The sequence below is a fragment of the Lampris incognitus genome, chromosome 2 (assembly GCF_029633865.1).
Source record: "Lampris incognitus isolate fLamInc1 chromosome 2, fLamInc1.hap2, whole genome shotgun sequence".
Lineage (NCBI taxonomy): Eukaryota > Metazoa > Chordata > Actinopteri > Lampriformes > Lampridae > Lampris > Lampris incognitus.
This window is the reverse complement of record NC_079212.1, coordinates 3,742,237-3,756,249: the sequence shown is the minus strand read 5'-3', so window position 1 is coordinate 3,756,249 and position 14,013 is coordinate 3,742,237. Positions and strand designations below refer to the sequence as shown.

The 14,013-nt window shown below is 45.0% G+C and overlaps 1 protein-coding gene across 1 annotated transcript in view; it reads left to right on the top strand.

Annotated features, from left to right (window-relative positions):
• The window catches only part of srpk3 (SRSF protein kinase 3), a 50,484-nt gene that overhangs the window by 29,783 nt on the left and 6,688 nt on the right, over positions 1 to 14,013 (top strand). Inside the window, exons 9-15 of the mRNA XM_056275510.1 lie at positions 1,750 to 1,775; positions 7,344 to 7,436; positions 8,152 to 8,254; positions 8,866 to 9,084; positions 12,117 to 12,214; positions 12,422 to 12,529; positions 12,675 to 12,744. Of these exons, the coding sequence (XP_056131485.1) occupies positions 1,750 to 1,775; positions 7,344 to 7,436; positions 8,152 to 8,254; positions 8,866 to 9,084; positions 12,117 to 12,214; positions 12,422 to 12,529; positions 12,675 to 12,744 (717 nt within the window). The remainder of the gene's footprint in view (positions 1 to 1,749; positions 1,776 to 7,343; positions 7,437 to 8,151; positions 8,255 to 8,865; positions 9,085 to 12,116; positions 12,215 to 12,421; positions 12,530 to 12,674; positions 12,745 to 14,013) is intronic.

The following is a 14,013-nucleotide window of genomic DNA, read 5'->3' as shown; positions in this document are numbered from 1 at the left end:
GATCACAGATAGATGTGAATCTTGTAGGTTCATTTTCCTTCACATTGACTCCAGTTGGTAACAAAAACATTTTCTTTCCTCAGTAGAAGGAAACTAAAATTATATTCAAGATGGAGATGTGATACTTCAAAATGTCTGCAGGATGTGCTGTCAAATGTGGTGGCTGCTTGTTGCCTTAGTTAAACAGAAGGTCCATCTATCTGGAAGTTTGTCACCTTTGTTAAACAGAAGGTCCTTCTATCTGGAAGTTTGTCACCTTAGTTAAACAGAAGGTCCATCTATCTGGAAGTTTGTCATCTTAGTTAAACAGAAGGTCCTTCTATCTGGAAGTTTGTCATCTTAGTTAAACAGAAGGTCCTTCTATCTGGAAGTTTGTCACCTTAGTTAAACAGAAGGTCCTTCTATCTGGAAGTTTGTCACCTTAGTTAAACAGAAGGTCCTTCTATCTGGAAGTTTGTCACCTTAGTTGAACAGAAGGTCCTTCTATCTGGAAGTTTGTCATCTTAGTTAAACAGAAGGTCCATCTATCTGGAAGTTTTTCATCTTAGTTAAACAGAAGGTCCATCTATCTGGAAGTTTTTCATCTTAGTTAAACAGAAGGTCCATCTATCTGGAAGTTCGTCACCTTAGTTAAACAGAAGGTCCTTCTATCTGGAAGTTTGTCACCTTAGTGAAACAGAAGGTCCTTCTATCTGGAAGTTTGTCACCTTAGTTAAACAGAAGGTCCTTCTATCTGGAAGTTTGTCACCTTAGTTAAACAGAAGGTCCATCTATCTGGAAGTTTGTCATCTTAGTTAAACAGAAGGTCCATCTATCTGGAAGTTTGTCACCTTAGTTAAACAGAAGGTCCTATCTGGAAGTTTGTCACCTTAGTTAAACAGAAGGTCCATCTATCTGGAAGTTTGTCACCTTAGTTAAACAGAAGGTCCATCTATCTGGAAGTTTGTCACCTTAGTTAAACAGAAGGTCCATCTATCTGGAAGTTTGTCACCTTAGTTAAACAGAAGGTCCATCTATCTGGAAGTTTGTCATCTTAGTTAAACAGAAGGTCCATCTATCTGGAAGTTTGTCACCTTAGTTAAACAGAAGGTCCATCTATCTGGAAGTTTTTCATCTTAGTTAAACAGAAGGTCCATCTATCTGGAAGTTTGTCACCTTAGTTAAACAGAAGGTCCATCTATCTGGAAGTTTGTCCCCTTAGTTGAACAGAAGGTCCTTCTATCTGGAAGTTTGTCATCTTAGTTAAACAGAAGGTCCATCTATCTGGAAGTTTGTCACCTTAGTTAAACAGAAGGTCCATCTATCTGGAAGTTTGTCACCTTAGTTAAACAGAAGGTCCATCTATCTGGAAGTTTGTCTGTCTCTCTGTTCCTCTGTGTGTCTGTCTGCTGTTCTGGCTTTCTGCTTTCTAAGCTGTCTGTCTTTTTCACCATATTGGCTTCTAATGCTCTCATGTTTCTTCTCTGTCTTTGTCTGTCTGTGTGTATGTCTTACTCTGTCTGTCTGTCTGTCTTACTCTGTTTGTCTGTCTGTCTGTCTGTCTGTCTTTTCCATTCTTTTACCCATCTTGCCATCTGTTTTATTTATCTTTTCCCTCCTCACTCCCCCCTCCTGTATTTCACTTTTTTTCTTTCTATGGCTCGCTCTCTCTCTCTCTCTCTCTCTCTCTCTCTCTCTCTCTCTCTCTCTCTCTCTCTCTCTCACTCTCACTCTTTCTCCCCTTCCCTTCTTCTCTCTTTCTCTGTGCAGTCAGTACGGCTCCCAGGGACATGCAGGTAAGCATCCAGGTGTGCGGCTTACAGACATGATTGCTGACTGTGTCTTGACAGGCTAAACATTTTTTTGGGTGTGATGCAAGCTGTGTTCTGATTGGTCAGCTGTTTGCTATGTAATGATAGTAATAATGATAATAACTTGATTGATATAGCACGTTTCTAAATCAATGTTATAAAGTGCTTTACAAAGAAACAACAACAGACAAAGCAAAAATAATAAGACCAAACAGAGCAAATGTAGTGCAGTTGTGGTGGGGTCCTTCAGGTCACCATAGGAAAGCAGGGTGGGGGGTTGAAAGACCTATTTATATCTCCTGATGGTATGTTTTAACCAGTGGCGGCTGGCCAGTACAGGGCACTGGGGCACCACCCCCTTCAAATATCAAGAAATTAAAATCTACTTAAACATCTTAAATATAATTTAGTTGTATAATGCAAATAATTACGAAATAAAAGTGTTTTTCACTCGGTCCTTGTATAACCAAAGTGAGAGCTGTGTCTGCATTCTTGGCACAAAGTCAAACATGTTTTCGGTGGGTGTCGGGCGCAGCCAAGGTGAGGAGTGTGTCCGTTTTGGGAACCTCAGAATTGCATCTCTGCTCTTCGCAGATGATGTGGTTTTGTTGGCTTCATCAGAACGTGACCTCCAGCATGCACTGGGGTGGTTTGCAGCTGAGTATGAAATGGCCGGGATGAGAGTCAGCCCCTCCAAGTCTGAGGCCATGGTTCTCTACCGGAAAATGGTGGATTGCTCCCTCCAGGTTGGGGATGAGTTGTTGCCTCAAGTGAAGGAGTTCAAGTATCTCGGGGGTCTTGTTCACGAGTGAGGGTGGGATGGAGCGGGAGATTGACAGGCAGATTGGTGCAGCATCAGCAGTAATGTGGACGTTGTACCGGACCGTTGTGGTGAAGAGGAAGCTGAGCGGGAAAGCAAAGCTCTCAATTTACCAGTCAGTCTTCGTTCCCATCCTCACCTATGGTCATGAGCTTTGGGTAGTGACTGAAAGGGTGAGATGGTGGATACAAGCGGCTGAAATGAGTTTCCTCCGTAGGGTGTCTGGGCTCAGCCTTAGAGATAGGGTGAGGAGCTCGGACATCCGGAGGGAGTCTGGCATACAGCCACTGCTCCTTCGCATCGAAAGGAGCCAGTTGAGATGGTTCGGGCATCTGATTAGGATGCCTCCTGGGCCCCTTCCTTTGGAGGTTTACCGGGCACGGCCAACTGGGGGGAGACCCCGGGGTAGACCCAGAACTCGCTGAAGGAACTACACGTCCAAGCTGGCCTGGGAATGCGTTGGGATCCCCCAGGAGGAGCTGGAGGGCGTTGCTGGGGAGAGGGACATCTGGAGTGCCCTACTTAGCTTGCTGCCACTGCGACCCGACCCCGGAGAAGCACTGAAGATGAGATGAGATGGAGATGGAGATGAAGTGTTTGTCAGTCTGTGAGCGCCTGTCAGCAGCATTAAATATTGGTTCAAATGGTATTTGGTTGATTTCTGTCTGAATACATATACTTCCTGGGTGAGGGGCGCCGGCCAAACCAAACCTTATGTAAGCCCTCAAACTTGTGGCGAGCAGGTGACCTGAGGCTGCTTTCTGATTGGTTTCTTCAGATTTTCCAGGGGGCGCAATTCTGTGCACCCCAGACACTCCCACTTTTATTGGCAGCGAATTGGTATTCTTTTAATGTTTTTTGATCTAATGTGATTGGACAATTCTCGTGGCTGTCAATTATGTTCACACCCACCACGACACCTCATCTCGACTGTCAATCATCCACCGTCTACGAGCCCTGATAAAATCTATAGGCTACATTGTCCTTCTTAATAACTGTGACCGTGTGGACATTAAAGCAGCTGTCAGGTGTGCTGCTTCAAGGTACATGAGCCCCCCAAAAAATGTTTTGCACCAGCCGCTACTGGTTTTAACCCCTGTGAAAGTACACTTTTAGGCTGTTGATAACTGTATACCTGTCCATCAGCACTAGAGGGGTGGTCCTTACTGTGCATCTCTGTCTCTATGACGACAGAGGGTCTGCTCACCAGACGATGGAGTATAGTGCATCTCTGCTGTGTAGCAACGATGCTTCTGGAGGATAATACACTTCTGAGCATACAGACGATGTTACTAGACAGACAAGAGATGCCCCATAATGCATTGCTCTGGTGTAACATCCTTCATTTGTAGCTTCATATGAAGACCAAATGATGGCTATGTTTGAATTAATTTAATTTAATATGAAGTATATGAACTATATGATTAAGTATACTGATATATTTGTATATTAGTCATATTTATCCGTAATTTTTATGATATATTTGTATATCAGTCATATTTATCAGTAATTTTTATAAATTGTCTAATAAATGTGCTTGAGAAATTATGAAATCTATAAAATCAGTCTAATTCATTTGCTGGATCGTACAGAAATGATGATAATGATAATAATTAATAATGGATTACATTTATATAGCGCTTTATTGCTATTATGGATTTGATTGTAAGGAATCCCTGTTATGGAACTCATACGAGGTGGGAGTTTGTGAGCTTAAGTGTGATACTGCCAGCTCGATGTGGATAGGAGGTTGGAGGTGGAGGGGAGAGTCAGGAGGGATGCTGGTGAAAAGGGGACATCAAACATGCTAGGTTAGGTAACATTGGCTATTATTTCAACTTCAAACCCAACCAGAACTTCCCTCAACAGAAAAAGTAATACATTGTTATGGCAGAAACAAAACCAAGGTAGTTCAAGCACTGGACACCGTGGGGGAGGTGACCTTCCTACACCCAAGTGCATTGTTTCTCTTGTGTTGAAATGGCTTTCCATCCATCCATTATCCAAACCGCTTATCCTGCTCTCCAGCTGGACGCATTTATATAAACACATGCACACACATATATTACAAATACAAACACATACACAGATAAACACCATATACAAACACGTGCATGAACACACATGTATATGCAGTGGTGGGCCATCAGGGCCTTCTCAGTTGACCCTGTCAGAATCATCATTTGTTCTTCATATTTAAATTGAAGTGTGCCTGAAGTGTGTCTGAATTCAGTTACTTGTGTTCTCCTGGGGCTGAGCAGGGATTTCCAACGTCGTCTAAACGCATCACAGCTCCTTGGACCAGCACTAGTTTGTATTACTAGAAACCTGAAGCTGCAAACTGATTACAACTCTGAGTGACCGTATCATCAGCCAATCAACTTTATTTTTTGAGGGGGGGATTTTTCCCCCTGATTGTACTTGCCCAATTACCCCACTCTTCCAAGCTGTGCTGGTTGTTGCTCCACCCCCTCTGCCGATCCAGGGAGGGCTGCAGACTACCACATGCCTCCTCCCATACATGTGGAGTCACCGGCCGCTTCTTTTCACCTGACAGTGAGGAGTTTCACCAGGGGGACGTAGCACGTGGGAGGATCACACTATTCCCCCCCAGTTCCCCTCCCCCCCAAACAGGTGCCCCAACCGACCAGAGGAGGCGCTAGTGCAGCGACCAGGACACCCACAGACATGGCCAATTGTGTCTGTAGGGGCGCCCAACCAAGCCAGAGGTAACACGGGGATTCGAACTGCTGATCCCCGTGTTGGTAGGCAACGGAATAGACCACTATGCCACCCGGATGCTCTAACCAATCAAATTTTGCTGTTTGGTGACAGAACGCCCCAGGGCCCTGTAATGTATCGGTGCTAGCGCCTGTGTCGTCGTCAACTCTGAACTTGAGCCTTTGGCAGGTTTTGAGCAAACTAAGCACAATGGCCGCCGCACTCACCGCTACTGGCGATCTTGTTGCTGATCTACTTAGTGTATTTTGCGAATCTGGTAGGATTGTCTGCATTTTTTACATGTTCTCCCAAATGTACTAAATTACTGGATGAACTGTGTGAGAGAAGGCTGCTATGAGTCTCTCAACTGAGGTGGACCTTCAACTCAAGGTTGGTGTGCACATTTTTCTTATCTCACTGAAGGTGGTGCGCTGATGAAATTATGGCTATACTTATTGAATTTGTTTAAGTTGCACGAGTGACTGGTGAACATTACATCAACTGTAGAAACTTGTTATATCCGCCAGGCGGTATGCGTTTGGTTGTGCTTGTGTGTGTCTGTCCGCAGCTAATCTCACAATCTTGGAGGATCGCCACCTTGTCATGGTGGAGAAGCTTGCGTGTGCCAATGATCCCAAGAGCTATGCCCTCCGGAGCTTGGCTCCTGGTAGGGTCACCCAGGGTGGACAGGTCAAGAAGGAGGTTCCAGACAAAGCGCGATCCAACAAAGACCTCAATGGCAGAACTGGCGGAAGATGTCTCCAGGTCACAAAGCCAGTGAAGGTGGATGAAGGCTGCAACAGAGGGTGGTCCCAAATCATATTGGTTCTCCATGCCACTGGACTCTGGCCACCCCCTGCCAAGGACCATGTGGTGGCTGCAAGTGCATCAGCCTCTCAGTGTAAAAAGCTGTCACGTCCAGGTGTCCTTCAGCAAGGATCAACCCATAAACATCCTGGGTCAAAGCCCTGTGGTACTAAGGAAGAGGTGGCAGGGGCAGGTCAGTGAAGTCTGGCAGCCCCTAGTCACAACCTGGCACACAGACGGTGGGTGTATGATCAGTTGCCAAGTACTGGGACTGAGGCAGAGAGGCTTATCGGCTGCTGCACCCACGACTGAGCAGCTCTATTTAGGATCCACTCTGCTCACCCCAGTTAGGGAGGGGGCTAGGAAAGGTGTCCTAAACATAGTCTGCCTTATACCTCCTGTCTGGACCAACATATCCAGAGGGATCACCACCATGCAGTCAGAAACAGAAACTCATACATTTTGGAGCCTGGAACATACAAACCCTCATGGACAATCCAGCAGTTGACCCAAAAGGCGTACTGCTCTCCTCACCCGAGAGCTGAGAAGATTCCTGTTTCCTATGTTTTGCTATGTTTTCTTACTGTTACTTTTATTACTTTAGAATGAATGAAAGCCATTCACCTACATGCAATTTAAATCATGAACACTGCGATGTTAAACACATCTGAAGTCTTCTAACCAGGGCTCCTTCCCCCGGTAGGCAAACAAAATGGGTGGTTTGTTGCCAAGTCCGAGCACCGCAGAAGGGGAGATGGACCTGTTGGAGATGTGAGGGACCTCTTCTAGTGGTCTTTGTTCTTGTCCATGTGGTGTGTGTGCAGCCCGGCTGCTGAGGGACATGGAGGATGTGGTGCTGATGCTGCAGCAGCTGCTACAGTGCACAGTGTTGTGGTTGCTGAAGATTAGCTGGCTTGTTGGTGTTGACCCACTAGTGCATGTAGTGTGTGATAGCGTGTTTTGTATGTGGCTGTGTTGGCTTAATCAGCACCATATGAGGAATCTGTGTGTCTGTGGGGGGGCAGTTTGTTAATGAAGGCCCTGACTCAAACCCCATGGTACGCTACTGTATAGTATACACACACACACACACACCCCTAGCAGTTGGGCTGTAGCTCCTGTTTCCCCTGGGTAGAATAATAATTGAGAGAGCAGTCACACACGTTACCAGGCTGTTCATGTGTTGTGTGTGTGTGTGTGTGCAGGTGGGTAAGCTGTCTAAAAACAAGAAGAAGAAGATAAAGAGAAAAGCAAAGCGACAACAGAGACTTTTGGAGGAGAGGATGCTCCACCTGCAGGTGACGTGCTCTTAGTGCTGCTATCATTCTTATCACTTCACATGAGGGGGACGCCTATACCTCGCTCTGCTGGTCTGTCTGTCACTCTGTCTGTCAGATATATGAAGGACAGGTGAGGCTATCATGACATTTCTCATTTCTCCAGTGTGTGGACCTTAAGTGTTGGAGCAAGTGATTAGATGCTAGTGAGGATGTGGATTCAGTTCAACATCACAAGTGGAAGAATGGTGTTTCACATGTTATTAGCTGAAGACATGTTGGTATGGTGGACCTGACTGTCCTCATGATAAATGCAACAAAAAAAAGAGACATCAGTCTGCAGCTCTGAGGAAGAAGATAAATGGTTTTTCTTACATCCTCATTACTGTCGCAGCGTTTGTGAAGGAGGAGCCGAGGATACAACCCGTAACCCTCCAGTTACAGATGATCTTCTGTGCCACTTTCACCCCCGTGTACACACCCACACACACACAGAACGCACACACAGGACATTGGCAGAGTAGAGGGAAGGAGGACACCATTAGGTTCTAACACTAGCACAGTGTCCTCCTGCAGGGCAGCAGTGCAACACCGCAACACCTGAAGAGACATCTTCTGAAATTCATATTTATTCTCTCTCCATCATGGAGTGTGAATATTGAAATATGTCACCATAGTAACCACACTGTTTCTCCCTCTCTGTCCTTCTCTCGGTCTCCATGTCTCTCGCCTACAGAAGATGGAAGTGGAAGATGGATTAGCAGCACCTCAGACAGAGGACAAAGCCTCCTGTCTGCAGGAGGGGGAGGGACACAACAGAAACACACTGAACTACAACTGTGAGTAAGGTTGTGATTTAACAAGTTTAGTACACAGTATTGCCCCTTTTCCACTGCATGGTACCAACTCAACTCTACTCACCATTTTTTTTTTTTTTTTTTGGTTTTTCGTTGGGCACAAGTTAGGGATAGTACCTGGCACCAGGTACTTTTTTTGGTACCACCTCCGTCGAGGTTTCAAGTGAGCTGAGCCGATACTAAAATGTGACATGAAAATACCACTATAAATACATGTGTATTCATTTATATTTATTTAAATATAAATAAAATCTTTAAAAAAAAAAAGTCAACACCCCCACAAATGACCAGCGGGGCTTCACCGTGAGGGGATACTATCTGCAGTGGGAAACCAAATCCCCAAAAGTAAAGTGAGTAGAGTTGAGCCATTACCATGCAGTGGAAATGGGGCATAAGACACATGCACTATGCAGTAACATGGAATCAGACTGCTTATTACTGCTTCTGTTGTTGATTTTAATAAAAGTTGCAGTTATTTTCACCAACACGATAGTTAAGCAACAGTGTTAAGTCTTGTCGTACCGTGATTGGCTGAGTCAGCGTTTTATTCTGAACAGACAACGATCAATAATATCTCATGATTTTTTCCTCAGCTTCTCTCATTATCAACAGCCACACGTACTGCTCTGCAACTAGCAGCAAGTCTAGCCCGGAATCAGGCTCTTCCTGGCTGGAGGAGAGTTGTAATGGCCACACCCTGGGGCGCTTCTCCAGTCCTGCCTCTGGCCTATCAGGGATGTCCAGCTCTGTGATCTCCGTGACCTCTGAGTCGACACTCTCCACTCTGTCAGGATACTCCAGTGGACGAGACAGTTAGTGCACGTGCACTCTCGCTTGTCTGCGCGCACAAACGCACACACCAGTGGCGGCTGGTGCTAAAAAAAAATGGGGGGGAGGGGCAATTTACCTTGGCGCAGCACACCCGACAGCTGCTTTAATGTCCACATGGTCACAGAGTTATCAAGAAGGACGATGTAGCCCAGAGATTTTATCAGGGTTCGTAGACGGTGGATGATTGACAGGCGAGACGAGGCGGTGGGTGTGAACATGATTGACAGCCACGAGAATTGTCCAATCACATTAGCTCAAAAAACATTAAAACAATACCAATTCACTGCCAATAAAAGTGGGAGTGTCTGGGGCGCACAGAACTGCGCCCCCTGGAAAATCTGAAGAAACCAATCAGACAGCAGCCTCAGGTCACCTGCTCGCCACAAGTTTGAGGGTTTACATAAGGTATGGTTTGGCTGGCGCCCCTCACCCAGGAAGTATATGTATTCAGACAGAAATCAACCAAATACCATTTGGAACCAATATTTATTGCTGCTGACAGGCGCTCAGACTGAAAACACTTATTTTATAATTATTTGCATCATACAACTAAATTATATTTAATTAACATGTTTGAGTAGATTTTCATCTCTTGATATTTGAAGGGGGCGGCGCTCCAGCGCCCTGTACTGGCCAGCCGCCACTGACACACACACACAGTCTACTCCATTTCATGTGGTCATTTATACTATATATGACTATATTACATATCAATGTCTTGATGCATGCTCAATAATCTAGGTAGGAAAATCACAGAAGGTTGAATCAGTTCATCTGGACACAACGTTTATTGAGAGATGTTTCATCATCATTTAAGTGACCTCTTCAGTCTCAACTGACTGCAGGTATCCCCACCCTTATAAACAATTCAACTCAATTTATTGTCAAAAACAATGTGCAGGCACATGTGTAAAAACAAAATGAGGGCTGCAGCTTCGCCAAACAGTGCTAGACAGACGTAGGCAAACATAGCATAAGATATATACAGATGAAGACTAAAAGCTAAAGATAAGTAAAAAAAGAGCACGAGTATAAACATATTTACAGACATTCAGTGGGGAGCCAGGTTCATGTGGGGAACAGCTTGAGGAAAGAAGCCGTTTTTGAGCCTGGTAGTGCAGGCCGAGGCTCCTGTAGCACCTCCCAGAGTGCAGGGGGGAGAACAGTCCATGGTTGGGGTGGGTGGGATCTCTGCTGATGCCGAGACCCCTTTGAAGGCAGCATTTGTGATAAATGTCTTTTATGGCTGGGAGCTGGGTACCGGTGATATGCTGGGCTACTTTGACGACCCGCTGCAGAGCTTTCTGGTCTACTGAGGTGCAGTTGCCGTACCACACTGAGATGCAGCTGGTCAGGATGCTCTCTATGGTGCAGTGGTACAAGCTGGTGAGAATCTTGGGGGATAGACGGATGCTCCTCAGTCTCCTCAGGAAATGCAGGCGTTGTTGGGCCTGGGTGTTTGATGTCCAGGAGAGGTCCTCGCTGATGTGGACTCCAAGGAATTTAAAGCTGGAGACACACTCCATTTCCACCCCATTGATGTGTATGGGGGAGTGACTACAGCTTTTAGACCTCCTGAAGTCCACAATCAGCTCCTTTGTCTTCTACACATTGAGGACAAGATTGTTGGTGGTGCACCATGATGTGAGGACATGCACATCCTTGATAGGTAGGAACACTGGTTTGAACGGGGAGTCAAAAAGGCCATCTATGTCAAGAGCGAACAACCTTCCCTGAACCAAGGGGGGGCCTAAGAGTATATCTGTTGCCCTCTTACAATGCTGTGATTACAAACATTCCCAAATCCTCTGTGAATAGTGCACATGGCCATTGAAACTCTTGTTAATGGTCACACCCGTATTTGCATATGAAACTGGTCGTTGGTTTTGGTCGTCATGCAACTCTGTGGTTTATAAGGGTGGGGACACCTGCAGTAATATGAGACTGAAGAGGTCACTTAGATGAGAGATGAAACGTTTCTGTCAATAAATGTATCCAGATGAACTGATTCAACCTTCTCTGATATACTACATAGTACCCTGTTGGCTGTCATCCTTTAGTTTGCATTTAGCATTAATTTTAATACACAAGGGTTAGCTAGTAGCATTTATCTGTACCACAGCTAGCGGACTGTCAGTCTTCACCTGTTTACATTCCAGCTCACTGTTACCTGTATACACCACAGCTAGCTGTTAGCATTGATCATCACACCCTACAGTTAGTTGCTGGGATTTAACTGTGCAGATTAAAGGTAGCCATTAGCATTGACCCGTTTAAACTTTAACCAGCTCATAGAATTCATCTTAATACACAAAATCTAGCTTTTATCATTTATCTGTATATACTAAAACTAACAGACTTAAAAGCTTGCACATTATGGACCGCTCTGATGGCCGAGCGGAATAACCTGCCGTTCTTGCAATCTGCTCATCATGTGGCTGGGAGGTTCGCATCCCAGACTCGCTGTAAGCGGTCACGGCCAGAGCGTCCATGGGGTAAGGCATTCATTAGGCCACCCTTACCTGAGGGATAGTGGGTATAGATCGGTGTAGTGTTCGGGGACTCGTCATTCTCCAGCGACCCCTCTGGCCCATCCGGGCACCTGCAGCCAAGCAACCGAAAGCATTCTCCCTACGCCTCCTTCGCGGCCTGAAGGTAATGCGATCCATGCGAGGCTTCAGCGTGTAAAATAGCGAGAGCAGCCGACATGAGCTTGAAGGAAGCTGGTGTTACGACTATCTCCTTCCTGTGGAAACAGGAGCCAGGGGAGTTATTCGACAACAGTTCCGACCATATGCCATTGGGTTAATCGGGTGGGATAAGGGGGAAAACTAGAAATAAATTTACAAAAAAAAAGCTTGCTACAGCTATGCTAGCATTAACCTACAGATACCTCTTAGCATTAGACTGAATATACCACGACTAGCTTTTAGCATTACTCTTTATATTCCACAGCTAGCAGGATGTTGATATCAGGCCATGTGTGGTCATATACACTCTCCCTGCACTCCAGTGTTTAGTGCGGCAGACTTCCTGATCAGCCCCCTGGATCCCAGGAATGCTAACAAACTGCGTGTGAAGATTGCAGACCTGGGAAATGCATGCTGGGTGGTAAGAATGACTGCCTCACCTGTAGATGAGAGCCAACTTAAACATTCTCCAATGTCTCCTTTATATTTCTTCATTCTCATGCTTAAAGTACTGTTGTCAGATCAGGCTATTAATAATATCAGTCAATATAGTTACTGGTCAATTCTAATATTAGTAAATACAACAACAGACAGTGCAGATTAAGCTTGCTCTCCTTCTCTCTCTCAGCATAAACATTTTACAGAGGACATACAGACCCGACAGTACAGAGCTCTGGAAGTTCTGATTGGAGCAGAATATGGCACACCTGCTGATATATGGAGCACCGCCTGCATGGTAAGACACACACAGATAGAATACATGATATATACATGCTTGAATTATTTGTATTCAAACTTTTTCAGCTGGTTAAACACTTCTTGATTACTGATTGATAAATTGATTGTCTGGTTTATGGACTGATTCTTTAATTCTATTGAAGGCATTTGAACTGGCTACTGGAGACTATCTGTTTGAACCCCACTCAGGAGAAGACTACACCAGAGATGAAGGTAACAGACATCTACAGTAGACAGATGTACTCCTAGCCCCCCCCCCCCCCCCATTCAGGGATGGTCATTCCCTCTTAACGTAGATGGCTCTTTTGCCCCTTTTCATCTACATGGTACCGGCTCGACTTAACTTGCCCTTTTTTCGTTTTCCATTACTGGAGAGTAATGGAAGTCGAGCCGGTACCATGTAGTAGAAAAGAGACATTTGACTCCTTGTTCAAACCAGCGTTCCTCCCTATCAAGTACATCTGAGTATATTTGAGTACATCTGTCGCCATCTTACAATGCTGCGATTGTAAATATTCCAAAATCCTCTGTGAATTGTACACATGGCCTTTGAAACTCAAGTTGCCAGGTGATATCCCATGCACGCATTGACGCTGCAGTGACACATTTCTCTGACCAATCAGAGGTCTGCATTGATTTTGGCACCCGCTCCATTTTTTTTGGAACCTCGACAAAGGTGGTACCAGAAAAGTGGTAACAGTTACCAAAATGCCAGTACTTTCCAGTAATGGAAAACGAAAAAGTCGAGTCGAGTTGAGCCGGTACCCTGTAGTGGAAAAGGGGCATTAGATGAGTGATGAAACGTTTCTCCCAATAGACGTTGTGTCCAGATGAAGTGATTCAACCTTTCTGTGATTTTCTTGCCTGGATTACTGAGCATGCATCAAGACACTACTCACTTAGGGACAGTGCAGCTAAACTGATAGTAGCTGATGTAACATTCCTGGTAAATCACTACCAGCTAAAATAGTACTACTAACTGAGCATTAGCTAATATAGTTCTACTATATTAGCTAATGCTAATATCGTCAGATATGCCTGTATCTGACCATAAAGCTGTCCCACTACAGCTCGCTACTCCTAGTCACTATCCTAAAACACGCTCTCGCATTCTCAACGCTGGCTCTGCAGTTAAGTTCTGTGATTCTTTTAATTCATCATCCTTTAATCCTTCTTTATCCCCCCTCAATCCTGATGCACTATTAAAATTCATTCAGTGATGAGTGCCTATCCATCATCGACCAAACTGCACCATTTAAAACTACGAAACAAAAATTAAATAACCTCCCCTGGCTGAATGATCACACCCGTGCCCTTAGAAGACTTTGTAGAAAAACCAAACTAACAATGGAAGGTCAACAAGTCCGAATTAACACATAACACCCTTAAAAACCAAATGTTAATTTACCAGAAGGCAGTTAAGGATGTGGGATCAGCGCACTTCTCTGAACTAATATTGAGAAATAACCACAATCCTCAAGT